Source organism: Haliaeetus albicilla, chromosome 3 (genome assembly GCF_947461875.1).
Source record: "Haliaeetus albicilla chromosome 3, bHalAlb1.1, whole genome shotgun sequence".
Lineage (NCBI taxonomy): Eukaryota > Metazoa > Chordata > Aves > Accipitriformes > Accipitridae > Haliaeetus > Haliaeetus albicilla.
The window spans coordinates 25,917,144-25,944,121 of record NC_091485.1 but is presented as its reverse complement, the minus strand read 5'-3'; the positions used below and the strand labels follow the sequence as shown (position 1 = coordinate 25,944,121).

The following is a 26,978-nucleotide window of genomic DNA, read 5'->3' as shown; positions in this document are numbered from 1 at the left end:
CCCTACTCTCTACTGCAAAACAGCCTCTTCGAAGGGCACCGTCCCCACTCACTCACTCAGGGAACACATGCTGCTCTGCCACCCCAGAAACAGCTGGATGTGAAGACCTGAAAGGGTCCCAAATTTATGGCCTTTTATATTCTTATATTCCCCCCATACTGTCAAAGTGCTGGGTTATCAGTTGTACAGAAATAATGCTTATTTTGGTAATCTGAGCAGTCTCCTATTTAGTAAATTACTTAATTATTAGAGGACTGAATTTTTCTGGGTGCCAACTAGTTGGTTGGCCAGCAAATACCCAGTACTGAATATCAGTTTTCAATCAGTTTGGGGGGAAAAATAAAGGTCCGAGAAATTTGGACAATGCCCTTAATAACATGCTTTAACTTTTGGTCAGCCCTGAAGTGGCCAGGCAGTTGGACTAGATGAGTGTTGCAGGTCCCTTCAAACGGAAATATTTTATTCTATTCTATTCTCAAAGCAGATTCATCAACACACCAAAAGTGAGGAAAGCAGCCAGAGCGCTCTGCTAGATTGGGTCTACTGGTATTTTATATTATCAGTGCAATAAAAAGCATCTCATAGTGACAAATCTGGCTAACAAAGTGCAATTTAGAGGGCTGCTTTAAGACCAGCATTATTAGAAGGCAGCACAAGACCCAGATTTCACATTTACATACTTGGTTAAGCTCCCCTGCCTTGGTTCACCCATGTCAGTGCTGTGTTCACTACCTCCACGCACAGCCATGCCGTGCCAGAAGAAGCAGAGGCAGCAGCTCAGGCAGATGCAAGAGCAGGCAGCCCTCTTAAAGCACACTGATTGCTGTACCAAATAACTCCAGCAATGGTTCCTGACATGTTCAGTCTCTCCCCAGCATACCCAAAAGATATGTTGCATTCATATTATGCAGTGAAGAAGGGAAGAGGTTGGCTGACCTACCCCTAATGTCACAGTGACCCACTTTAAATGTCTCTTGAGCCCTTGACCTCATCTAATCTACAGTGCATATAAGGAAACAAATAGATAAAGCAATCATTAATAATATAGTTGCAATCCATCTTCTGGTAGAGATGCTTAATTGAGAACAGGTTCACACCCTAACCTTATGGGAACTCTGGAGGATCTGAGTTACCCAGTTCTTCCCATAAGAAATTGTTAACTCAAACGTTAAGTTGCTTATGGTGAGTTAATATACCCTGTACATTACTTCAGATGGGGGCCTATACACATAGTAGGTGGGGGCAAAAAGTCTAAAAATGACAGTAAAGTCCCAGGAGGGGCAGTCTGTTAGCAGATCTCCCTCCTCTGCTTCTGAAGCTCAGCAGAGGCAGGGATGGCTTCCGCAGTCCCGCATTTGATGATGGATCTCTCCCTTGTCAAAATGGATTGCCATAGGCTTTACTAACAAAGCATTTAGAAGGGTGTAAGACACCACTCAACATTTCCAAATCTTGCCAGCAGTCAAAGCTGGCTGCCTGACGTGCCTGTCTCCACAGGTCTGGGAAGCACAGGAGCAAATCACAGCACCAGACCTGAAAAACACCTGGCACGGGAACCTGAGTTGATACAGTGGTTGGTCCTCTCAAAGCTGAGGTGCTGTACCCTGACTTAGTCTTAATGATTTCCAGGTTCTTGGAAGGGCCTGGCAGGAGTAGTGTTGTGGTTACAACTGTAGCTATGCCAAGTTCAACCTTAGGCAAATGCCATCCGTTACTGTAGATGCAAAAAATTATTTAGCTCTTCTTTAGCCGAGACTCTTTTTTTTGGCATTTTTTCTTGGTGTTTCATTTGTTTATATACATGCACTTTTTAGATGGTTTTTGTTAGAAAAAACACTAAGCCAGTGCAGAAATGGATATATTTGATATTTAAGGCTTTGCCTATCTGCCTGGAACAAATCAATCACATCACCATTTCCCTAGGGTGAGCAGGCATAAGGATACGTGGATGCAAGTTAACAAAGATTTTCTGGTTTTGTGTCTCTCCCTTCCTTTCTTTTCTCAAAATTGCTGTACTTCCATTGGTACCCTTTAGAGACAAGAGGCTCAAGACTTTTTCCAGAGTTGTGCTACCGCCTAGTCCTCCATCAGTCAGGGGATTTTTCTTGATAACATAAAACAAGGCACTTTGTCATCTGACTCAGTGGCAATTTTAAAGCTCTGCAATGAATTGTAATTAACTTGCAGCTTGTTAGCAATGAATTAAGTTGATGAAAGGTTACAAGGAACCAAGGACAATTTTTACAGAGCATCTCCAGGCAGTTTTTCCAGGCCATCAGCTCTCTTTTGCTAACCAAGGAGCACATCTTGCACTCTTTAGAAAGTCAACCGCCTGTTTCCCCATAAAAAAACCCAAAGTATTGCCTAATGAAACACACAAAGAGTCCTTCTCATGCTAAGGGAACACATTTCAAGATTCTGCTCACATGTTTTACTTGGGCATGCTTTGATGTAATAGCATGGGAGAGAAATTTTGAAGGATTTACAGATTAATCAGCCAGAGCAAGGATGTGGGTTAGGACTGCTAGAAGCACGGTCCTCTGGGATAAGCTCAACTTACTGCAGATGAAATGAAATACGCTTTGGGAATGCAAATGAATTAGGATGTCACAAAAACTAATTCAATTTGGACCAGCAGGGTTTTAAATTTGGTTAGTTACCTACAAGATCTTTATTTAACTGTAAACCTGGCACAATACCTACTATGATCACCACTTTGGACTTCGTTTACTGCTATTTTAAAAATTAGGCTTGATAATGTAATTCTAACAGTTTTTCAGGTCACATTTATATTATATATATATGTATATTTCTATGAACTTGCACACTTACACGTGCTCTTTAACAGATTTGCAGAACAGTGGGATCTTTCATACACATAAAAAAAGGGTAAGATTTTCATTCATATCACCAGTGTGGAAGAGATAAGTGGAACAAGATGGCTAATTAGTCATTCTCCATTTCAATCCTCAATAACCACGAAGAGAGTTTGTTTTTTTACTGCAGGCATCGTCTTACATCAAACAATTTGTAGATAAGAAAAAGAAGTTCTCTTCCTGAAGGCACATAAGCAAGTATTTTGATATAAAAGATGAAACAGCATTAGAAATTAACTGTAACACTTCTCCCCTTCCCTAGCCACTTGAGTATGTCCATCAGGATGCATTGCTAATATATATTATCCAGACTGACAAATTTTGCACAGACTGCTGTTTTGGTACTACAGAGCGCAAGCCGTTAATAGCTGACTGCCTCATTCAAATGAAACAACGCAATTATCAGCTGTAACTTACACAATTAATACTACTGCTGCCAGCATTTTTAGCAGAGATTTGGTTCTTTTATAGCTCATTTGAAGTCTTTAGGGGATGTGTTATTAGTACATCTGTCCTGCTGTAAACATAATTATCATGCAAAATTCCATTTATCATGCTGATCAGGAAGCACTTTCTATCAGCCTTTCAGCTTGGGAACACTGATAAACAGGCAACGGAATTTGACTGCCCTGGCTAGCCGGGGCTGCGCTCACTGCCAGGAGCATTTCTATTGCTTTCCAGCTGAGCCCATGGCAATTTTCTGAATAGGCACGAGGCTCGTGCTGACCTGCGAGCTTGGGATACATCGTATTTGAGCTTGGGGTACACCGTATTTGACACTGCTTGTTTGTCACAGCTTGTCGTGGTTTAACCCCAGCCAGCAACTAAGCACCACGCAGCCGCTCACTCACTCCCCCCATCCAGTGGGATGGGGGAGAAAATCAGGAAAAGAAGTAAAACTCCTGGGTTGAGATAAGAACGGTTTAATAGAACAGAAAAGAAGAAACTAATAATGATAATGATAACACTAATAAAATGACAGCAGTAGTAATAAAAGGATTGAAATGTACAAATGATGCGCAGGGCAATTGCTCACCACCTGCTGACTGACACCCAGCCAGTCCCCGAGTGGTGAATCCCTGCCCCCCACTTCCCAGTTCCTAAACGAGACGGGACGTCACATGGTATGGAATACACTGTTGGCCAGTTTGGGTCAGGTGCCCTGGCTGGGCATGAGAAGCTGAAAAATCCTTGACTCTAGTCTAAACACTACTGAGCAACAACTGAAAACATCAGTGTTATCAACATTCTTCACATACTGAACTCAAAACATAGCACTGTACCAGCTACTAGGAAGACAGCTAACTACATCCCAGCTGAAACCAGGACACAGCTGATTTTATGTTCTCCCTCAATTCTCTGCTCCTCACTCCTCTCCAACACTGAGCAAATGCCTTGTAAGCATCCAGGCTAATGGAGCTGCCGCAGAGGGAGCAGGCGGCAACCGGATTCAGCATGATCATGACCCTTTATCGGTACCATCAATCATGTCCATGTCATAGACAACAGACAACACCTACTTCAATGCAGCATCACTTTTAATATACAAAAATGGCCTTGGGCCAGGTGTAAACAGACATTAGTTAAACAGATGTCAACCCACACTATACTGAATTTTGTCTAAGATGGGTATGAGGTTTTAAAAAGTGAACACTGTTAAAACTTATCAAACTCTGGTACCTTACATGCAGAATAGCCCACAGCTGGACACTTGATGTGCAAAGAAACTGTCCTCGCGAACAGCTTCACCTTGAAAGACCCACGGAACATCCTGACACCAAAAGTTTAAATGAAGTAAAGGTCAGCCCCCGTGTAGACCTCCTGCAAACTTTAGCTTCATAATTGGTTTAAACCAGCCTCATTTATGCTAATAAACTTACACTCTGACCAAAAGGCACCGTGCTGCTTCAGCCACCGACCCACCCCCTGCATCATGCCAGCAGAAGGGCTCCTGCAGCCAGCCAAGTAAGGGAATTGATCCCGCCAACAAGCACACAAGTGAGAAAACCCTATTAGGGATCAGCTCTCCCTGGGTTTTGTGAGAGAGGAAAGACCTGCTGACCTCCATGGGCTCAGCCCAAAACAATCCTCAAATCACAGCAACAGACTTGCTGTTCCTGCATCCCTGGCAGCTGCTCCCGTAGCTCCCATCTGTCCCCAAGCCTTTCTCCACCGCAGCTACAGGTCTCACCTTCGACTCAGCCAGAAAGCGGACCTCTGAAACAGTCACAGGGAACAGGTTTAGGCTGGACTCCTTCAAGCTCAACAGATAGAGGCGCCAAATAGGCCTGTGGCCAACACTGACCAGATTCAGCCTTTAGGTACCTGATAGCACAACTCCAGCACAGTTGATGCTTTTCTGCTTGATGCAAAGGAAAGCAAGCAACACAATGGCAGCAAAATGAGAACCTAATCATTTTTCTTTATGGGTTCAAACATTCTTTTTTTTTCCTGGTGTTTAAAAATTGCCTGGCAGGATGTAAGGGACTCGTAGAATGCACCATGATTGATGGAATAATGCTGCTGCAGTGAAGGGAGGAGGAGATCAATTCTCGTTGATATCAGAAAGCAAGTGTCATTTCAAAGAGAAATTATTTTACTGCTGATAAATGTGTGATGAAGTGTATGAAATATTTTTTTAAATGTGGCAGAAATTCATAAATCTAAACCAAGACTGCTATTGCAGGCTGACATTGGTACATGCAGAACAACTGCATGTCCACAGAAACTACTAAATTCACTATGTTAATACATTGACCCATTATGGATTGTATTTTAGGCAACTTATTCCCAGATCATTCTGATATTTCATTTAATTTTGTTAAGACAGGGTGGCTGTGAGAAATGAGCTAGCACAGTGGTTCAATCAATTATTCTCTTTAAATTCAAGAACCGTGCATATCCAGACTGCTTAATTTCTCCCATACATCTGCATTTGCACATCTTTCTTCTCTGAAGAGCTTTCAAAAGCTCAAGTTTTAATCAGAGGACTATTTTTGATCCTAATTTTCCAAGCTGCAGTAAAGCTGCTTCATGACCTAATCCGATGGCAAATGCACCATCATTACACAGTGGTTTCAAGCCAGTTGTACAATAACTAGTCATAATGTTTCTTATTTTTAATCACTGATATACCAGGTGCCTTGTGTCCAATTAGAGCTATCTGTCTGCAAACACCGCTTTAACTGAGGTCAGCAAATGACTTGTTGAAGCAAGTGCTGCTGATGTGAATAAATACATTGCAGAACAGCATCTGAACATCAACCCCCTCAGCCATACCCCAGCGCATCAACGCTGCAAGCAAACGCAGACCTGCTTCCCCTTACACCAAGCTCAGACTTTCACTAACAGAAATGAGCGGGCCAAAGGGACAGGCTTAGGTTCGTAACAGCAAAAATAATGGACAACACAGCTCTAGGGGCAAAATCTTCAGGCTAAAAATGCCAAGCAGCTCTAGCAATCAGGAACACAAGCTACAACGCAGGAGGGCAGAGGCTCCTGCTAGTTGCCAGGTGCAGGGTTTTGACTCGGTTACCCCCTGACACTTCTGTTTCCATTTTAGCCACTCTTCTCAGCAAAATCAAAAAATCTCAGATTTTGTGGGGAACACCGCATTTTGATTTGCCTGAAGCCAATGTTTCACTTTGAAATTATTTTTTTTCTTATTATATTTATACACACACATATATATTAATCTGCATACATGATATAAAAGACTCATACTGAGAAAAAAAAATGCTTCCCACTGCTTGAACATGCCACCTTTCTGAAGAATTTTGCTTCCTGAAAAAAAGCTCAGAGTTTCCTCTGGTTTGGCTTAACAGCATTACAGGTTGTGTTTCCAGGCAGACAGAAAAATCTGGTTTACCCACAGCTTCCCCTCTCTTCTCCACATTTAACAGTTTGCTGTTGTGACCACAAGAAAGACGGCAACCGCCGCTAAAACTTTAATCCCCCCTCCAAAGTTGTAATCTCTATATAGCGAATATAATGAGCTTCCTCAGTGACATACTGCAACAACGTTTAACAGGATTGCATAAGCAAAGTTATATTTAAATCCACTGAAAATGCAACCCGATTCTCCCAGAGGCTGCTCTGGCGATAATTAATGACAGATTTCATTAATATTCACTTATCCAATTTTTTTTGCCTGTAGGCTTGTGCCCCACTAACACAAGGACAGCGGAGAAGAAATCTTTTCTATTAAAGAAGCTCTGTTAGGCGTTACAGGTAACATACAAAGCGTGGCCATGCTGTTCTCTATCCTCTATTACCCCTCAATTTTATTTTCTAGAAGCTTTTTCAGGAGCTACTTCCAGGCTGTAACCACAAGAGGAGCAGGAGGTATTCTGCCACTGCTGTCAGGCCAGCCAGCAGAGGACAGAGAAAAAAAAAAATTTTTCAAAGTATTTTGCAAAGTGGTCCAAACGCTTAGAGGCGGTGAGGTTTCCCTCCTCCCGCCCATCTGGCCACAGTGTGGTGCTGTACTAAAGCATCACTAAAACAACATATTTATCCTATATTATCGTGTATTTCCTGAGCTGTCCTACCTTTCTCATGGGGAGTCACTTTGAATTTAGTTCTCCCGGTTATTTGCCGCAAGCATTTGCAAAAAGAGTGAGGAGACCAACCTGACGGTCATTTGAACAACCTGCTTAATGTCATTTGTAGGCAAACAGTGTGCACATCGCTTCACACACCCCAAAACCCCAAGTTTTCATGCTAAAAGATGGTAATTTTCTGAGCAACTCACAGCACCGACTCTCTGAAACAGGGAACGCCAAATTATCTGTCCTATTCTTAAACGAGAACAGTCAAGAAACACTTTTTTACAACAAGACAACTGCAGTTGCCCAAGGCAATGCAAAGGCTGACACCCCAACAGACTGCCTCTTCAGGGCAGGCCTCAGGAACGCTGCTTCTAGCTCTGGACTTAACATGAACATCAGAAAAATTACGTGAAGTCACAACCCCCAACCAGTGTCCCGATCCACATCTCACTACAAAACAAGTCTTGAGCCCAAATCTCCACAGCATTTTGAGATCCTCCCAGCAATGGGGGAGGGACGGGGAAGTGAAGAGGAAAGTGGGAGGAAGAAGGAAACGGCTGCTTTCCCTTCCCAGTATTTCCTTTGAAAGCTTTGCTCTCCCCTTTACACACAGAGTAAAAACAGGAGCTACTTTTTTTTCCTCTGTCCTGGAAAAAAGATGGACAAAACCCCCTTATCCTCCTTTACTCTTGCAAATATCCCACTCCATCCCTGCCAGGTTTGCTGGGGAGCTGGAGCACCGAAGCAGCAGCTTTCACTGGGCTGCAGAGTACTGCGCAGAGATGACTTTCAGTCTGAGTATTTCGTATTTTTAATCCCCATTTGAAGCCCAGTGAACTACTCTAGAGCATAACTAAATGCCCATTAAGCTTTTCACAGAATCAAGCCTTTAATTTTAAAAATATTTATCTTGATCTCTGGAAGTCACTCATTCTAACCTCTGACTGCACGGGCAAATTATTTGACTGACAATATGTACATAAAAAAATCACAAACTGAAAGAAAACTCAGTAACACCAACCTCTCAAGCTACTACAGCCACTAAACCCATCCAGTTCCATAGGGACTGGGGAGCTGGCCATGACATTGCGCAACTTCATGAATATTCAGAAGGAGACATGATGTTATTTCGATTCACAGACTACAACAATCGGAGAGAAATTCTTAAAAATAAGGGTCACAAATACAAGGGGCAGCTCTGTGTCCCATCCCAACATTATGCGCTGTGACAATTTTGCAGTGCCACTTCTTGTTTTTCAAGGAACTTTTGCTATTGCCAGTAATTCTGTTATTGTCAAAAATCATTAAGTCATCCACACCCAGGTATTTTAATTAGACACTTCATGGCTGGCTTCATACCCCAAAGACAGGATTACGGGCAGCAGTCAGCCCCGCAGCCACTGTATCCCAAGCAAGTGGCTGCTGTTGGGACTAGTTTCAGCAAGAGCCGGCGATGAGCTACTCACAGGCACCGCCCCTGCTGTGACCATAAAACACCATTACGAAACCTGTACTAGTGCAAAACAGGTAATTTTGAAAAAGGATTTGAACATCTCAGTCCAGCAGGAGATGACACCCCGTCTCGTGACAGGTTAACAACCTGTCAGGGATTTAGCACGCCCCAGAGCAGCTGGCTGGTTTTGCTGACACAGGCAACGGTGCCACCAGGTCATGTCCACAGGCAAAAGGCATTTTCGAAACAGGAGGCAATTGCCTTACAGAAAAAATAAAAGTAATAATAAAAAAATAAAATCAGAAGTCCCTCCTGGCTGAGTTCAGTATCACAAATTTATGGGAGAAGAGGACAAAGGGGATCCCTGTATCTGGACCCTTCCCACAAATACCACTGGAGGGGTGAGGATGCGAGAACAAAGTTCAACGGTCAGAAGGATGCATGGTTCCCCTTCCATTGCTCTACACCTCCTCCTGTAAACTCAGGAACCACATTGCTGCTCGTCAGGGTGTGTTGGCTTGTTTTCCAATTTCACATCCACCTTACCCTGGCTCCTCTTAGAGGAGATGTCAGGGCAGAGGCAATTCACCAGATAGCCCTACGCCACGGGATGCTTCGGTACCAGGGTGCCTGAGCTGCCCCAACCCATCCATGCTGTACCCACACCGGCCTCAGCAGCTGCATCTTCCCATGACCAGCGGTGCCAAGGCAGACACTAAAAGCAACGTCATGACAGGGACAGTTGTTACCCTGCCATGGTGGTATTCGGCATTTTTTGGAGAGCCTTATCTCCATGAAAAAATACATGCAAGGACTCTACACGTGCATACGGTGTCTCCAGTATTCATTGCTGATTCTCCGAAAGCAGAAGGCACGAGAGACCTGTGACTCTGTATTATCCATTTAAACAACAAATACAAAGCTAAAACATTAAAAATTTATGAATTTCTGTGAATCCTTAAAGAGTCTTATTTTTGCCTGCTGGTATGTAGGTGGAGAGGAGACATAGGACCCTTTATCAGATCATGTGATTTAGAAATGTTGCTAGTGCTTCCAACCACCATGAAAAAACATACTGAAAATCTTAAAAACAGCTACTAAAAAATCTTAAAAACTGCTATGCCGTGGTTCACACTATCGGTTGTTTGTTCCTCCATTTCCCCAAGCCAGGAGTGTGATGTACATGCATATGCTACCTTTCAAACACAATTACTGAGTTCTGCTGAAGGCACTCGCATATGCAGAAAGAAAAAAGTTTGAGTCCCTCAAAACAGATGCAATGGATCTGGCTCTCCTACTCCATTCAATCTAAAAAGCTACATATTTCTGAAAGCTGAAAAACCTAAATGTGGGGTTTTATGAAAGCAGAGTCAGACCTGTGTGCTAGCTTAAACCAGCAGCTATTTCAGTTTAAGGTGACACTTTGGGTTGTGAAATAAAATCTTGGAATTGTGAGCATATTTGCTTCAGCCAGCCTCTGCTTTGGGGACAGTAATCCCTTGAATTACCCCAAATCACCCAGAGGCACCTCCAGGCAGAAAAGTCTTTGCTCTATAAGCAGCATCAGACAGACAACAAAAAACTTAAAACAGAGAACCAGCTGGTGAAAATTTTGACAGCAGCTCATCACGTCTCCTTAGAAGACTAGGCATTTAAAGGAGAATATAAAGCGTGAAATGCCTTGAAAAAAATCGCACTTTGCCACTACTTTGGATAAAAATCAGTTTTTGTCACAGACTTCACTGATTTAGTGTCCAGTATTCTCCCAGGTTGCAATAAGTTATATTCACCTTTTAATATTACAAGAACTAACTGCACACATTCATTTACAGAAACATCTCAAAGGTCATGACTGAAAGCCAATTTTCTCCAAGATTTTAAAATATACCAGACTACTAACTGGAAAAAAGTCAGTTATACCAATAATTTGATCTGATCCTGCAAAAGCTCATGCACTTCAATATTCTTAACAAAGGTACTAACTGCATGACTAATGATGCACTTCTGCAGAAACCTCAGCTGATGGGGCTCGTGCTCAAATGAAACTACAAAAATGCTCATTTTGACTGTGTTAGGCAATGACTTTATAGGCCAAAGGCAGCGCTTTACCTGGGAGAGTTAAGACTGACCATATGTGCAAGTGTTTGCAGGATCAGGCTCTATTTTTATACAGCCCTTTATCAATGACAAAAGCTAATTTAGAAATACTTGTTTCAAACTAATTGCCTCTTTCAAAAGATGCAACTTAATGTAATGCAAGGAAGACTTACTTCAGAACAGCCTTGGGGAGTTATGAAAACACACAAAAAACGATCTTTTAAAAGAATTAAGACATTTAGATGGCATAGACATTAAATGCAAACCTAACAAGTCTGATACAGATTTTAAATTATCATGTGAAATGGCTAACCTTATAATATTACATATCTTAGATCATCTGACTTGTGTGTCTGTCTGCATATTCAGCATCACAGCCCCAAGCTGAAAAAACACAGAGAAGAAAGAGATTCTTGTTTCCTGGTAAAGCTTCTTGTATTAAAGAACTGAAAGCAGGGCAAAAGGCCCATTCAAAAATGTGTCACAAAACACTTCAGCGCAGACCTAGGAGCTTTGTTGTGAGAGGGGAAAGAAAAAAAAAAAAGGATTTTGAACAATATTGCCTAATGGGATTATGTATACACAACAGTTTCCCATTTACAATACCCTACCACTGAACACAAGCTCAAGTTTTACCTGTGCCAGTAACCAGTTACATCATTTTATGACAGATATTAAGCAAGCAGGGTATAGACCACAAAGCTGCTGCCAAAATACTTAAACTTCCAAGGAGGATATCAGACAGGCAAATAAAGAAACAATATTCCTCCCCAAAACAATACATTTTATTATCCGTAAATACACATCTCTTCCTTTTGACTTTAACTACGAGCTCAGGAAGCATACACTTTTGTAGCACATTTTTGGTAACTTAAAGCTTTCAAATTATATATAAAGTAGTATCTGGGTAAGTAATACACAGAAAATAGTATCCTGATGACAATACTACAACCTATGAAGACAAACTGTTTAGCATCCTTTTGAACTTGCTTGCATACAAAAATTTCTCTGTATTTGTATTAGCCAGAAGCGGTACAGAGAAAGCGGCCCTAGGACTGAGTATTTCCCCTTGCCAATTCTTCCCCTTGTTTTTTTACATCTGAACTAATTTTGCACCTAATCACAACAAGCATACCATGCTTTGAAAGTTTTTAAGAAAAAGAAAAAAAAAATTGAAAACCAAATTTGGAAATAGAACCGCTGCAGTTCTAGACAGGAAAAAACCCTGTGTTTTAGCAACTGGAAAAACTTATCCCTGCACCTCATAAAGAATAAATACAGCTATCAATACAGAATAAACATCCTTGCTTGTACTAATAAGGACAAATATAATGTGGACATACAGCTATTGTTTGAAGTAAAGCACGTCTAAAGCCTTCACAGTGACAGCCCCAGCCACCTCACCATGCTCCAACAGGCACTACACAGCCTTGCAGACTGCAAGAACAATGCCAGCAAGAAATGGCATGGTCAAGTAATCTGTGTGCCCACGGTGAAGCTTTCCAGAGCAAGAAGGTGTAAGGAGGCAGCGGCTGCAGGGAAGGGAGCGGACCAGGGGTTTGCCGCCGATGCTCAGGTTCTCCTCCCACAGCCGATGCTCAGGCTCTCCCACAGGCACTGTCACGGGGCAGCCAGCGGCGCTCCCGACAGTGGTAACTGGGATACTCGATACAGTGGGAAACCATCTGTACAAGTTCAACAAGTAAAATTAGGGATGCGAAGGCTAATGGAGCAGCATTCGGTTACCTGTGACAGAGCGATAAGGAGAACTGGGAAGATATCCTCTCTTGGGCAGGATCTGCTAACCACTATTTGGAAAACAGGAGCATATAAGGCTTATTATTTTTTCCTTTAGAAGCAGCAGCACCTTATGAAGAATCCATCCAGCGAAGGAACCAAAAATGCACTTCTGCTGTCGTCTCTCCGACTGCCCTAGCACCTGCAGCATTTTCCCTCCTCCCCACAAGTCTCTGCAGAGGAAGAAGTTTGAACTAAGTGCTGCTATACAAGGGCCATGGCCCCCAGAGCAGCAGGAAAAAACCCAAACTATACAAAACTTGCGCTGTTTTGCTTCTGTCATCCTTTGCCTCCTCAGACCTGAACAATAATGAGCTTGTCTAACATGGAGGGGAAAGGGGAATGGCTTTGTGCTTGGACGGGTCAGAGCAGATACATGCATAGATGTGTTTGCCAAATGCTGCCTGCATCTGGCTGGGAAAGGGGAGAAGCGCAAACGTGCGTGTGAGGAGCTGCAGATGGTGGGGCCGGAGGAGGAGCACAACCTCGACCTCTGTGCAAAACCCTGGTGTCGTTCCCCCTTGCAAATCTCGGGTGGGACCCAACACAGAGGCTCATTTGGTAGCTACTTACATAGGAGTCACAGGTAAAATTTTGCTATATTGCTTCCACTGAAAGTGAAATTAGCTATGCTTTGTGTAAGAGTGGGGTTTTTTTCTTTCTTTTAATTAAAGAAATGAACCCTCCTCCCTAGACCTCACGAACAGAAACCACTACTTCCTCAGCCGCTGCATGTTTGCATCTAAAAACAGCATGGGGCAAGGGTAAAACAGTGCTGGGTATGACATTAGACCTCTGTGTTGATCAAGCTCACAAACTGCCATCAACATGTGACACAGAATTTTGAAACTTTGGTTTTCCTGTTTCACCTTTTGCACTAAACAGATGGGAAAGATGTCTGTTAATGTGAATAACGGTAATAAAAAAATCCATTTTCACAGAATCTACCACATTACGAAATGAAGATCTAGAAAGCCACAACTGACCAGTAAAAAGAAAACAGATGCCCAGTGCTCTGATTCAACAAGCAAAAAAAATATGTTTTCCCTACAAAATCTTTTTAAAACCCCCAGTGGAAAGAGGGAAGTCAGTAATTTCCAAGGGAAAAGGCATCTGAATTCACAGGGTCAAACAAGAAGTGTATTAACCCAAGTGGAAGGAAGGGTGTGAGAAATTTAAATTAGCTCAGTATGAATCCTTTTGTCCCAGAACAGGGAAGCAAACCTCTACAGGAGTGTCTCCACCGTGTTTGACTTTGGCTCAGAAGCACGCTTTTGAAGCGAGCCTCCCGACTATGCCCACTTATGACATCCTCTTCTTTGCAACATGGAGCAGCCCCAGAGCACGAAGGCTTCCCCTCTGACGGCGAGAAGCCAGGTGACACGCTGCAGGAGCACAGTGCCTGTCCTCTAGCTACTGCTGGGTGTCCCGTCCACAGGTCCGGGCTAGAGCTGGTCTGAACGTCCGCAGAGTGGACATCTGGTCCTCAGCACCAAGCTTGTGGCTCTACCGACCCGCTCCTGCTGGGCCATGCTGCTTGTTGACACAGACACGGCCCTTCTGGACGGAGAAGGCCCAATTCTCTCACAAAGGCTCCAAGTTTAAATAATGCATAGTACCGGTGGTTCTTGTTTAACTTTGCTTCAGCGCACTGGATGTTTAAACAGCTCATGCAAAACAAGAAAGAGTGCAGCCCAGTGGGACTGGCCATCACCCCACAGCATGGCATGGGCACATCATGTGAGGAGCTGACCAAGCCTTTGAGATGGCTTTTTATTCCAATTTTGCTCTCGTTCTGAGCTTGTGGAAACAACAGCTTGAAGAATGATCAGACAATTACTATCACATTGTGTTAGAAAAGCACAACCTGCACCTCAATTTTCTGCTTCTCATGGCCCATGTCCCTCTACAGGCTAAGATGCAAAGGATTAGTAGTGCTGTGGCCTCCAAAGTCACGTTTCAAGTTTTATAAAGAACACTTTTGACAATTTCTATTAATGTGTCAGCACAAAGCAAGCTCTATGACCCACTGATCAAACCAGAGGTGTTGCTGTAAGCTTCAATAAAAGCAGAACCACAATGACAGTCCACAACAACGTCAACTGCTCCCCCAAAAAATGCCAGTGAGGACAAGTATACAAATGGGAGCAGGTCTGGACAGCGTGGTAAGCAAAATTTGTGAAAACCCATAAAGGAAAAGCACATGCTGTCTTTTCAGAGTTAAGATTTTCAAAGGAGCTCAGAGAGTTCCTCAAAATTCATGGTTCAGAGGCTCTTTCAAAAACCCCAGCTTGAATTGCTCGACTGCTCTGCTCTCTTTAGCTGGAGTAACACAAGACTGACATCTAATTCAGAACAAACACTGGAGAAGTGAAGTCAAGTCTTTATTACCATAACCCCACATCTTGGGAAAATGGATGTGAGGGTCAAGACCCTCTCAAAAGCTGTGTTTCTTCTAACATATGTAAACGACACACACAAAAAGAACCCAGACAAGACCATGTTGAAATATTCCTGGGGATCATACAAAACAGAGAACTGCAACAACTGCAAGACAAACTGCCAGTTACATGGAAGACCATGCCACCCTCAACTGTTGATATCACATTCACTTATCCAGTAAGATATTCAAGATATGCAATTGCTTGACAGGTTGAAAATATTACCTCTGCACCTAAAATAGAAAAGGCAGGCCTAATCCTGTTCTCATTTGTACCTAAGCAACCCTGCAATTAGTTCAGAGCCTGTTCATTTTCAGATGCCTCGACCTTTGCAAACACACCGTGGCTCACGAGGGCTCTTTCACTTGAGCCTCTTTGCTCCCACCCCATTCTCCCCAAGGGAGTGAATTCCAGTTACAACCCACACCCTTGTGCGGTGCCCTACTGCACAAAATGGTTCGTGGGATTGGGACTGAGCTCCTAAGGGACATGGAGGAGTAATGACATTTTGTACAGCACTGAGCATAGCATCGGTGCCACGCCATTAAAAAATCCTTGCTCCTGCTGCAAGGCTACATCCTTCCAGGAGAAGGAAGCTTGTGAGCTCACAAACTCACTGCGAGAAAATACACATTTCTGTTCGCATCATCCGTTCAACCTTCATACAGAGCATGAGGATAGCAACAGATAATACTGCCTTGGAAGTGCCTATTTAAGGGTGCTGACAAATTCCTACAATTTGTATTTTTTACTTTTAAATGTATTTGCTCAAAATCTGCTGCCTGTTACACCCTAGCACTATCTTTGACTTGAATAGCCTTACATCAATAAGGAAACTAATGAACAAACAAGAAACCAATATTTATAATAATCTCTTTAAAACAAACAGAAGCAAAAAACCTTGGACAATGAAGTCTGTTCCTTAAAACAAATGTGTGCAGACACTTGCTATTTGTGAGGCTGTTCCTGAGTTCTGCAGTACCTCAGTACCTGGAATGCCTTCTGAAATAGAAAAGCTTTTTATCTTGAGGCAAGTCATGCACACAGAAAAATACGGATTTTACAAATAAATCTCAAAGGTCACAATGAGGTATTTGACAGTGGCACTTTGTGTTCTGCTGTAAATAATTCTGCCTTTTTAAGCAATGACCTCTTAGCTGCCACTTCTTCTGGATTAGGTTATGCTAAAAGATGGCATTCTACAAAACAGTAAACACCATCAACTAAAAATCAAATGCAGTTTTGCTTTCATTAAGAAAACAGCCTCATAAAATTAAGGTGGTTCTGAAGATACACAATGGGTTGAAGACGGGAAGTTAAGTGAACTCCATTTTAGAAAACGTAATTACACCTTTATGTTTTAAAGACCATGCTTCCGAGACTATTAATAGCAGACAGCGAGTTTTCCACGCCTTTTTACATAACCTGCTCCAGCACCTGCACGACTCACCTACCCAAGTGATTAAACCATACTTTGCACTGTAGCATCTGAAAGCTGTTTTTCCTCTCTTCCTATTACCCAAAACCTACCTCTGTGTTTTACAGTGGGAAACAGTATCATTCACTTAAGTAAATTCAGAGCACTACAAAGTTTCCTTGTAACTACCAAGGCTGCTCAACACTGCCCACGTCCCAGGTATCAAGATGGAGTCTTCATTTTCATGTAGCTCTCTGTCACCTAACAAGGACTTCACTCCCTGCCGTGCAAGTCCACCGCACCCCACAGACACATGGGCAATCCTTCTGTCATCCTGCATTTGCCTGGGTGTAGCTGATTGCAACCTCAACCGAAAAAGGAGGAAATTAATCTCCTTTTCTGTTGGATCTGTAGGTACTAATATAAGTGCAGAAGCAACAGGAAAATAAAAATTTTGACCGTAAAGGGGTATGACAGACAAAACACAAGGAATAAAGTTGGTGAGTTAAAAAAAAAAAAAAAAAAAAAAAAAAAGAGTAAGATGTTTTCAAGACACATTTCAGACCATAGCTGACATCTAGCTTCTGCTTTACATGACATCCTTCAGACAGGCTGAGCACAGTGGGGCGGGAAGTGCAGGTTCCTAGAACATGTCAGTGTGAACAAGGAATATGGAGAGCTTCTTGAAGTGTAGGTATGGACTGTATCTGTGTACACACAAATGTACGTATGTGATCCAAGCATGCCTGAAGGCAAAGGGCTTTATGTGACATTCATCTCCGGGTTCCCCTTTCTCCATCCCTACACGTGCTGGGGGAATTGGATGAAACCAGACATCCCTCCAGGTGACACAAGGGTCCTCCCCAAGTGCTGAAGGCATCCTAGGTCCTTGGGGTGATGAGGGTCTGCTCTCCCTGGCTCTCCCCCCTCCATGCACCCAGGGAACTAAAATTCAGCAGATCTCCCTCTGAAGTAGGCAGGCGAAGCTGTGCTGCTTGCATCCTTCAAAGGGCACACCACCATGCTGGGGTTACAATCCACTTCTCTGCTAGCAGCTGCAGAGGGGAACACGCTGGTCCAGTGCTGTGAGGTACCTCTGTTAAAAGCAATGGTAATAACATCTGACCCTTTCATCGTGATGAAATTAAAATCCATGCCATCATGCCAGCATGTACACCTCCTGTAGGACAGGGCGACAGCTCAGCTCAGGGTCTTCTCACCTCCTCCTCTTCCCTTCCTGTGTGATTAGATTAACCTCTGTGTGATCCAACCTCGTTGGAGGGCTGGGACCTCTCCCTGCACTTCCACCCCATGGCAGACCCACCAGAAACAACGATGGTGGCAACGCTGGAGCCTCCCACATCTTTCCCCATCCGCTTTCCTTACTGGGAGTTGCTGACCCTATACCTGCAGTGGCTCCTTCTCCATCCTGAAGCAATGCCCCACAGAGGGGACAGAACAGAGAGACTGTTCTCATGCAGAAGGCACAAGCTCAACTCCAAGGACAGCAACAGTGCCTAGTGGTTGGTACCTGCTGAGGCTGCACTGGCACCACCACTGCATCCCAGTATCACTTCTCTGTCCCTTGTGTCTACACAAAAAATAGGTGCAGATATGTCCTGAACAGTCATGGGCGAGGCCACGCAGAGCAGACAGCACACGGATGGCTGAAAAAACCAGTTACCTGCAAGCAGGCTGCCAGCCAAGTGGCACTACTGACTTCTTCGTGCTTAACATCCTACACAAAACCCAGAGAAAGGGAAAAGCAAACTGAAGAGCTTCATCCCTGTTTGTTCCATGCACCTCAATTCCAGCTGCATGATGTGGTGCAGAAAGAAGTCAGCATAATGTCACCTTACAGATTTTTCCTGTTACACAAAATCAGGGGATTTTTTTTTCTTTGCAGGAAAATTTATGCTTCTTTTGAATGTCTTTACCCACAAACTGATGTGCCTATGTCTGATTTGCCTTGACAGCACGTAGATTTGAAAACCTAATCATATTTACCTTTGTAATATGATTATCTGTAAGAGCACCAAAATGCAATCCATTGTCTGAAAAATTATTATAAATAAAGTTATCTAGCTTTCTGTTTTTTAATCCCACCAATACTATACAGTAAAATCCCTGCTATTGCAAAGATTTACTTACTATCATAACTATATACACTGGTGCTTGATTTAACTGAGTAATTTCATACATATGTAAATGTATAGTTCAGGCTTTGCAGGATCCTGGGTCAGAAAGGACATACTTTCCTCTGCCATACAAGACAAGCAGGGGAAGACACATTTCAGTTGTGGTGAGTGAATCTTTTTCCCCCCCCAACCTCAGTTTCACAAAATTGCTAACCTAATCTATAACAACATGGAGGAAAACACAACTGCTTGCTAAGAACATGTGCTTGTCCTTTATATTCATACATAGGGTGAAAGGCTTTTCAAAAAAAAATACTTCTAGAAAGGAAGGTAGCCTTTGCTTTGCTTTTCATTCACTTCTGAATTTTCCACAATAGAAAACCTTCCTTAGGCAAAAACTCTGAAATGTAGCTGCTAAGAGCAGTGTTGACTTTGAAATACATCATGAGAACAGAAAATACATTTAGCATTCATGGCAGGAAAGCAGTTGCTACGAATGTAACACGGTAGCCCCTGTAAAGGAACCTCGCAGTTCCTTAAATATGTACTCCTCTAAATCTGCGTATTACAGCCTGAAAAGCAAACCCTGAGAGTCCTAGAAGTCTCTCACTGGCACCATCATGTTTTCTCCAACCACCGGTGAAATTTTCTTCTCCTAACTGATTTGCCTAGCTCTTTACCCTACCCTTGCAGCAAATAAAACTTCGGCTAAGCCCTTCTTATGAAATCAAATACCATTCCTTAAATTTCTCAGCATGTTATTTGCAAACTGCAGGCCGGCAGATAGATACTCTCCATATGCCAAATTATGTCATTTCCATTTTCTAGGAATAATACTTCTTACAGCAAACTGGCAAGCGGTTTTTTAGTTGGGTTATGAAAAGAGCCAGCTCTGTGTCTCACTGCACCTGCTGCATTGCTAAGCCTGGTATCTGGTGGCAGTCCCACAGCCATCAATAGCAATTCTGGGTGTAGATGAGAGTGTCTGTCAGAAAGGACTGGTTACATCCTTGGAGGTATTAGTGTACATGCAAAGGTGAATTTTGTGGATATTTGCATGGCTCAAATAGAATCTGATTTCCCATATTTATCATGGGATAAGTTGGTGTCTACTGAAGTTTCAATGTACAGAATTCCCAACATGTAAAACCAAACTCCTGCATTTGCATGTTAAATTATGAAGATGAGCCTTTATGTTAATGTGTGGAGATCTTGCCTGAGAGACTGTGAACAGCTGAAATTGTGGGGGGGTGGTAAAAAAAAAAATAAAAAAAAATCAGGATTCGGTTCTGCTTCTTGTCTTTACCTCCTATCACACTCGCCACTCTACAGAGCATCTGGACAGCCCACCTGAGATTTACCCCTTTAAAACAAGGAAGCCACAGAATTACTAGAGGGTTGGCTTTTTTCCTTTCAGAGAGCACACCCGGGAATCTTCACATTTGTGTTTTAGCTGTTTTGAACTGTTCCAAGCTAAGCTATATCCTCTACCAGAAGAGTTCTCAAAGTCATAATAATTACAGATTAAAGCATACTTCCTATCCAAAAGCTGTCAGCATACTATGATCTGTCATTATCCTATCTATCTACCATCAAACTATGCTTTTGTGATGGTCTGGAGGCCTGGTGACTCACATGGTTACTACTGATCTTCATCATGTCAAGACGCTTGCAGCTGTATTGTGCAGCAGAAAGCTGTGTAGCAGGCTCCTAAGGAAAAGGGCCGGTCTGGCTGCCTGCATAGGAGCTCTGCTGGTAAAGAAAAGGGTGAAAAGAAAAATCGAGTAATGGAAATGCACGGACCACATAAGCAAACCTGCTGAAACGTCTCACTCCTCTGCTCTCCTGATGGCTCATGAGGGGTCACCACTTACCAGCTAGGCACCTGAGCAGTATAACCACGGGAATTCCTGAGGCAGGGTTGGACCTAGAAAGCTTTGAATTGGTGGCCAGTGAAGGCAGCCAACACAAACACAATTTTTCACATGTTACCAGCCATCTCACTCTGAAACCAGCTGAGTCCTGAGGCTTCGGCAGAGGCAGCTCCCTCTCACCCTCTGTGAAGATGTCTAATGAATTCCATAGTAGTTGTGAACACAACGTTCTGTCCCAGCTCCTCTTCAGAATTGACAGCAAAGGGTTTTTTTCATTATCTGATGAATATCACCTTTTTTATCTGCCAGAGATGCTTGCTCAGTAGTATAATAAAAGCTTAAAATAAGTCAGAACAAACGTCTGTGGGATTTTTTCTTGAAACTTGGTGTATTAAGGGAACAAGAGTGATGCATCTATGCTGTCCATCTGTCTCTGCATCGTCGTATTGCAGTGACTTCTGAAGCATTGGTCAACTTCAAGTAACACCTGGAAGATGACTACATTTCCACAAGTTTCAAGGAAGCAACGGAGAGAAGCTCAAACCTGTGCCCTGAACAAGGGAAAAGGCTGGCAGAGACCAACGGTGATGGATGCTGGTCAGCGTGGGTGTGGGGCTGGCCGTGCTCGGCACACGCACAGCTCAGAAAGCCCACCGGCAGTCAGTGACCACTCCTGCACAGCTCAAACTGACGGTGAGGACCCAGCCTCTCAGCATGCTCGTGCTAAGGGACATTGGTGCGCTCAGTGTCCCTCACAAGACTCCTGAAGGAGCTTGCAAGCTGCGTGCATGGGAACTGCAAGCCCTTGCTTGGGGGACAACCGACTTACACAGGGCCTGTAGCACTGAAAATGGGCTGTGAGGGACCTGCCCCAAGAGATGTAGCAGGATGCTGGTGCAACCCGTGAAACACCCCTTGCTACCTCAGTCTTAACCATGTTGAACGTCCCCCTCTTCAGGGTGGCATAAAAAGGCCATTTAGCCTCCTGAAGTGACAGCTGAAGTCAATAACCATCCCTTCTTTAGAGACAGCAACCATCAGTGGTATACAAGGTTACACACCTATGAAAAGACTTAGTTCAGCATGTGCACTTCCCATTCACTTCTCAGACCATTAAATTGCTGTTTTCACGCTATTCTTGTACACATCATTCTGAAACTCAGGCTGCCTGAAGGGCTTTAGGTTCAGTGAATAGCAGAGTCTCCACCACACACAATAGGTCCAATGTGCTTCCAGCGACTCACAAGCCAAGTCCTGACGCTGGGATGACCCCGCAGGGTGGACGGTGCCCCCAGCTCTTTGTTTTGCTCCTCTTTCAGGACTCTGCCAGCGAGATACTTATTTCTGAGAGGCTCTCGACTCCGGTGTCTTCAGTTTGGAGGCATCTTGGGTGGTAAGCTGAGCCTGCGCTGCCCACCCACCCCAGGCTGCGGAGGACTGGGTTCTGGCATCTCAGCCCTCTGCCATGAAACTAAACGGTGGGATTCAGCTCCTCAACAACATCCCAGAGGCTTCCTCCAGCACTAACAACCCATCGCGCTTTGTGAGCCGTACCAAAGCCAGGCAAGTCAACCATTCCAGTATCCCCCTTCACTGCACCTCTCCAGAAGATGAATACTGAGGCCATATGCAGCTCTGTATTTTCTAATGGGTAGAAACAAACTGAGCTTTACTAATCATAAATTAATTTTAGAATTACTCAGGAAACGAGATTTGTCTTGTAGGTCAATGAATTCCGAAGATAAATCTATTTGGACCACGACAACTTAGATGTCCTTTTGAGTGGACCTCCCCCTCAGCGATTACTCAGCAGACAGTCCTCTCTGCTTCCTTCCCAGCACCAGCTGCTCCCAGAAGGAATCCTCCTGCCCATATGCCTTCAAGCCTGACACAGCGACACAGACAAATGCAACTGTAAGTGATGTTTAAACTCCAAATCCAATCACTGATTTGCTTCCTTAGCAAAAAAGCATGTGCTTGATTCTAACCACCTGGCTCACTGGAAAAGGCCTTATGTAGAGAACGAAACCTCAGGTATGGAAACAGCAATATTTTTCCCAAAGAAAACTATGGCAACAAGAACTCTAGGCATACATAAAAACACATACCTGGGACCATCACCTAACCTCCAGGATCTGAAATGATCTTAAAGCGTTGTTGCTGAAATCTTGTTCCACAGAGCTAATTTAAGATTAAGCTATTAAAATGAATTACAGTTTGATGTGAAGGAAAACCTGGCAGAACCTGGCCCTCGTTTCCAGTAGCCTTGCGTCCTCAGCCACCCATTCACCACAAAACTGAGACAAATTCCTTCTGCACTAGACAGGAGCCTTTGGCATCAACAAGCCGACTTCTGAACAAGCGAGTTTTTTTCCATTTACATATAATTACATACTAGCCTCCGAACAGCTAGAAGCTCCATGTTCTTTTTTTGTATCGCTTGTTTCTTGTGAATACACATAAAGCACAAACCCAAACCACATTAATGATAACCTTGTTAAATATAAACTAGTATGCAATTATACAAACTGCTAACACAAACAAAAAAAGCCAGGAAACTCTGATTATATGTTCACAATGGTTTCTGAATACTAAATAAAAACAACAACATAAGGCAGCCTGTCTTTCCTGATACTGTAATAGAAAATGGTTTCATGTTACAACATAACTCACATGTCTCAGCACAGAGGACTAGTCTGTCAAACGATGCATCAAACTCAATTTCAAGCCCGCTGCAAGGAGAGCGGAAGGGTGGGAGGAGAGACAGCAGATGTACACATGAACTACAAAAAAAATCTCTGATTTCCCTCTCTGCTTCTCTGTATCTTCCCTCAGGTGAGCTAGTGCCTGTCTCTGGGCAGTTGCTGTGATTCCCACCCTGTCGTGCCGAGAAGGGCAGGCCATGTGCTGGCCATTTGGCTCCTTCTTCTCCATCAAGAGAGCAGCAGAAGGTCTGCTCGAACCCTCCGTCCCTGGGCTTGCGCCAGCCCTGGGCACGCCTGCAATTTATCTTCTGTGCAGCTAAGAGTGAACCCACCAATCAGAGCCCCTACCACATCTTTTCATTGAGATAATTAGGAGCAAACACTCAATACAACCTCCGTGGCCTGCAGCTGTCCGTTCCTGATGTTTAAAAATATGTACCTTTTCCAGAACAGAATCATATCTATTGAAGGCAGGCCAAAGTCTGCCCCAGGCTGCACGTGTGCAGTGTCACAGCAGTCAGCAAAGTCGGGGGCATAACCCAGAGCTCTCCTGCACCAGCACCAACCGCAAGCAAGCCGCTACAATAGAAGGCCTCACACAGTCGGTGGAGTTATGCAAGGTCTCCGCCACAGTTGAATTTAGCTCTCAAGAAAACAAAAGGGCATGGGAAAACCAGCACTTTCCTTCTACCTTACACCACAAGAAAATACACAGCACAAAGGAGGGCCGTTATAGGACCAGAGGAGCACCCTGACAAGGTTTCATTTAGGTGATTTCCCTTGCCATGGACTTGGGCTATCCATTCCACCTGTTTGCAGGCTAGGAGCACAGCAGAGCTTGCATGATGCTGGATTTCTAGGTTTTGAACAGAAACAGTAATTACCTTTCCCTCTTAAACTCCACAGTGTTCTCATGTAACAACAAAAAAAACCATCGGTTGTGGAAGGAAAATTTCAAAGAGTGGCAAACAGGGGCAAAGGGAAACAATGACAGGAAGAGGAAGGGCTGAGGGAAGGAGTGAAACAGGTGAGATTGGAGCATCCTTCCCAGAACTGAGCGCAGGATCAATGCGTGCAAGCAAGGAAAAACAATGAGGATCCTTGGGAATCCAGAAAGTTAACGTAGGAATCCTGCATGAATAATAAACTCACTAACTGGAAGGCCAAGGAGAATCCAGTCTCTTGACCACTAAGAGGGTACTGCCAAGTGCATTATCACCAACAAGTAAAAAGTTCAAGAGCAGAAAAGCAATTCCCAAATCATGGTCTGGGGGTCACTCCTCCCTCACAAAGCCAGGGGCAGCAGCGTGCAGAACCGTATCACAGACTAAAATGCACAAGTGTGTGTGTGTGTCACGTCGCTGTTCTGGTGATCCACGGCGCAATTAGAGGGTTGACACTGCAGGAGATGTTTTGAGAGTCACATGATGGGGAGAAGATGGGTCATAACCCACCAGAAGGCATTTTACTTGGGAAGGTGGGGCTCCCTAGCACGGCACCTGAAAAGGGGCTCAAAACCTCCACCAATACAAACCAGATGGAAGAAAAAAAAAACCAAGCAACAGAGGGGCACACAGCTAAGAGAACTTTCTCCTGGAATACCTCCAGTTTCCCCAAGCTAGTTGGTTTTGTAAAGGGATTTTTCTACAGCGATCTATGCTCAATTACCCTTATAAACCCTTGCAATAACATGTGACTCAAAGTCTACCTATTTGTCCAAGGGAGAAACAAGAAGGGAGTGTGGCGAATGGGGAATGTGGGAGTGGCGACCGATGTGGGCCTGGGGAGAGCAGTCATTTCCTCCGGCTTCTTCCCCAGCTCTTTCCCCCCCCGCCCCCCCCGCCGCGAGCCTTTGATAGCCGAATATGTTGTTGAAGAAATAAAGGAAGATGATGTTGTACCCGTGGAGGAATAAATCCATATGCATTTGCACACGTTTACATGATTGCAGCTTCTCTGCCGAAAGTCTCAGCTTTTCAAGCAGGTGAGGTTATTCTTTTGAGACGAGCTTACTAAAAGGCAAAAGAGTACCCGGCGGCAAGGAACAACCCAGAGGAACGCGAAGCGCTTGTAGTCGACGAGCTTATTCAGGGAGGGAGCGAGACGCTGCTCACACCATGGGCGCACAGCGTATTCCGTGGGCATCGACGGGAAGACTTCCTCGCCCTTGGCTGCAGCGCACTTGGCTCAGGGCTGGTTCCCAGCCCGCCGCCCGGAGACCGGCAGCACGGCGGGCCGAACCCGCCGCCAGCCACGAGGAGGGGGTGACAGCTGCTGCGGAGCGGTGCTCGGCTGCAGCAGGAGAACGGCGGCTGTGCAGCCCTACGCCTGCACTGCTTAGCAGGAGCGAAACTTTCAGCCACTCGCGCCCGGGCGGGAGGGACTGCTGCCGCCCGGGAGCCTGGGGCGCCTTTGCAGACGCAGACCTGCCCCTGCAGGCTCCACCGTCCCCGCCGCGGCCGCCGAGCGCCCGCCCGGCCCCGCGCCCGGAGGCTCCGCGCCACCGGCGCTCCCGGCCGGCGGCTAACGGGCCTCCCCGCGCCCGCCCCCCGCCGCCCGGCTGCCGCGCCCGCCCTTCCCGAGGGGCGAGCCCACCGCCCGCGCATCATCCCTCGTCTCCGCGGCGCGGCTTACCGGGACCGCTGCAGCTCGAAGGCGGCGGCGGGGCCGGGCTGCCCCAGCTCGCCGCCGCCGCCGGCGGGGCCCTGGGGGCTGGTGCGGCCGAAGGGCGCCGGCAGCACCCCCGCCGTGAAGGAGTTGAGGCGGCCGCGGCTGCCCGCCGCCGCGGCGCCCAGGAAGGCGGCGGCCGGCACCTGCACCGCGGCGAAGGCGTCCTCCTCCTCCTCTTCTTCCTCCTCCTCCTGGGCCCGGGGGGGCTCGGCGGGCGCCGCCGGGGGGCTGCCCAGCCGCGGCGGCGGCGGCGGCGGCGGCGGGGCCTGGCGGGGCCTGGCGGCGGAGCCGTCGTTGCCCGGCGGCGGGGGCCGCCCGTCGAGGGAGATGCTGGTGAGGAAGGAGAGGGCGGCCTGCCTGCGGCGGGGGTCGCTGCGCGCCGGCGGCGGCTGCGGCGGCCCCGGCGGCGGCGGCCCCTTCCTGGGGCAGGGCTCCGGCGGCGGCAGGGGCCCGGCGGCGGGACTACCGGGGCTGGCGGCGGTCGCGGCCGCCGCCATTGTCGGCCGGCTCCCCCTCCCCTCCCCGCTGGCCGGGCGCTGCCTCTCGCGGTCTCCCCCTTAGGCGGGCGGGCGGCGGGGCATGGGAGCCGTCGGCCCGCCGGGGTGCATGGGGGTGGCGCGGGGGTGCCCTCCGCCCGGCCGCTCCGCGCTGCCCCAGGCCCCCGCCGCCCGCCCGCTCCGTATTTATAGGTGCAGCCGCGCCGCCGAGCGCCCTGTGCAATAATACGGCAATCACGTGTGGGAAACGGGGAGCTGGAGGAAAACAAAAGCCCAGCCAGCAGCCCGGAGGAGGAGGAGGAGGAGGGAGAAGGGTGGGTCTCGGCGAGCTCCCTCCTTTCAACCTCTCTCTCTCTTTTTTTTTTTTTCCCTTTCACCCCCTTCCCTCCTCCTCCTCCTCCTCCTTTTCCCTTCCTGGATGCGTGGGGGCGGGCGGGAGCCGGGGAAGGTGGAGTCTGCGCCC

General features: G+C 45.7%; 1 protein-coding gene across 2 annotated transcripts in view; it reads right to left on the bottom strand.

The window, feature by feature from the left end:
- The window catches only part of CABLES1 (Cdk5 and Abl enzyme substrate 1), a 76,299-nt gene extending 49,409 nt beyond the window's left edge, over positions 1 to 26,890 (bottom strand). The window contains exon 1 of one of the 2 annotated variants that reach the window (XM_069779152.1): positions 25,983 to 26,890. In XM_069779152.1, coding sequence (XP_069635253.1) covers positions 25,983 to 26,515 — 533 coding nt within the window. In that variant the 5' untranslated portion in view covers positions 26,516 to 26,890. The remainder of the gene's footprint in view (positions 1 to 25,982) is intronic. The other variant, XM_069779151.1, reaches the window with a different exon arrangement.
- Between the last annotated feature and the right edge of the window lie 88 nt (positions 26,891 to 26,978).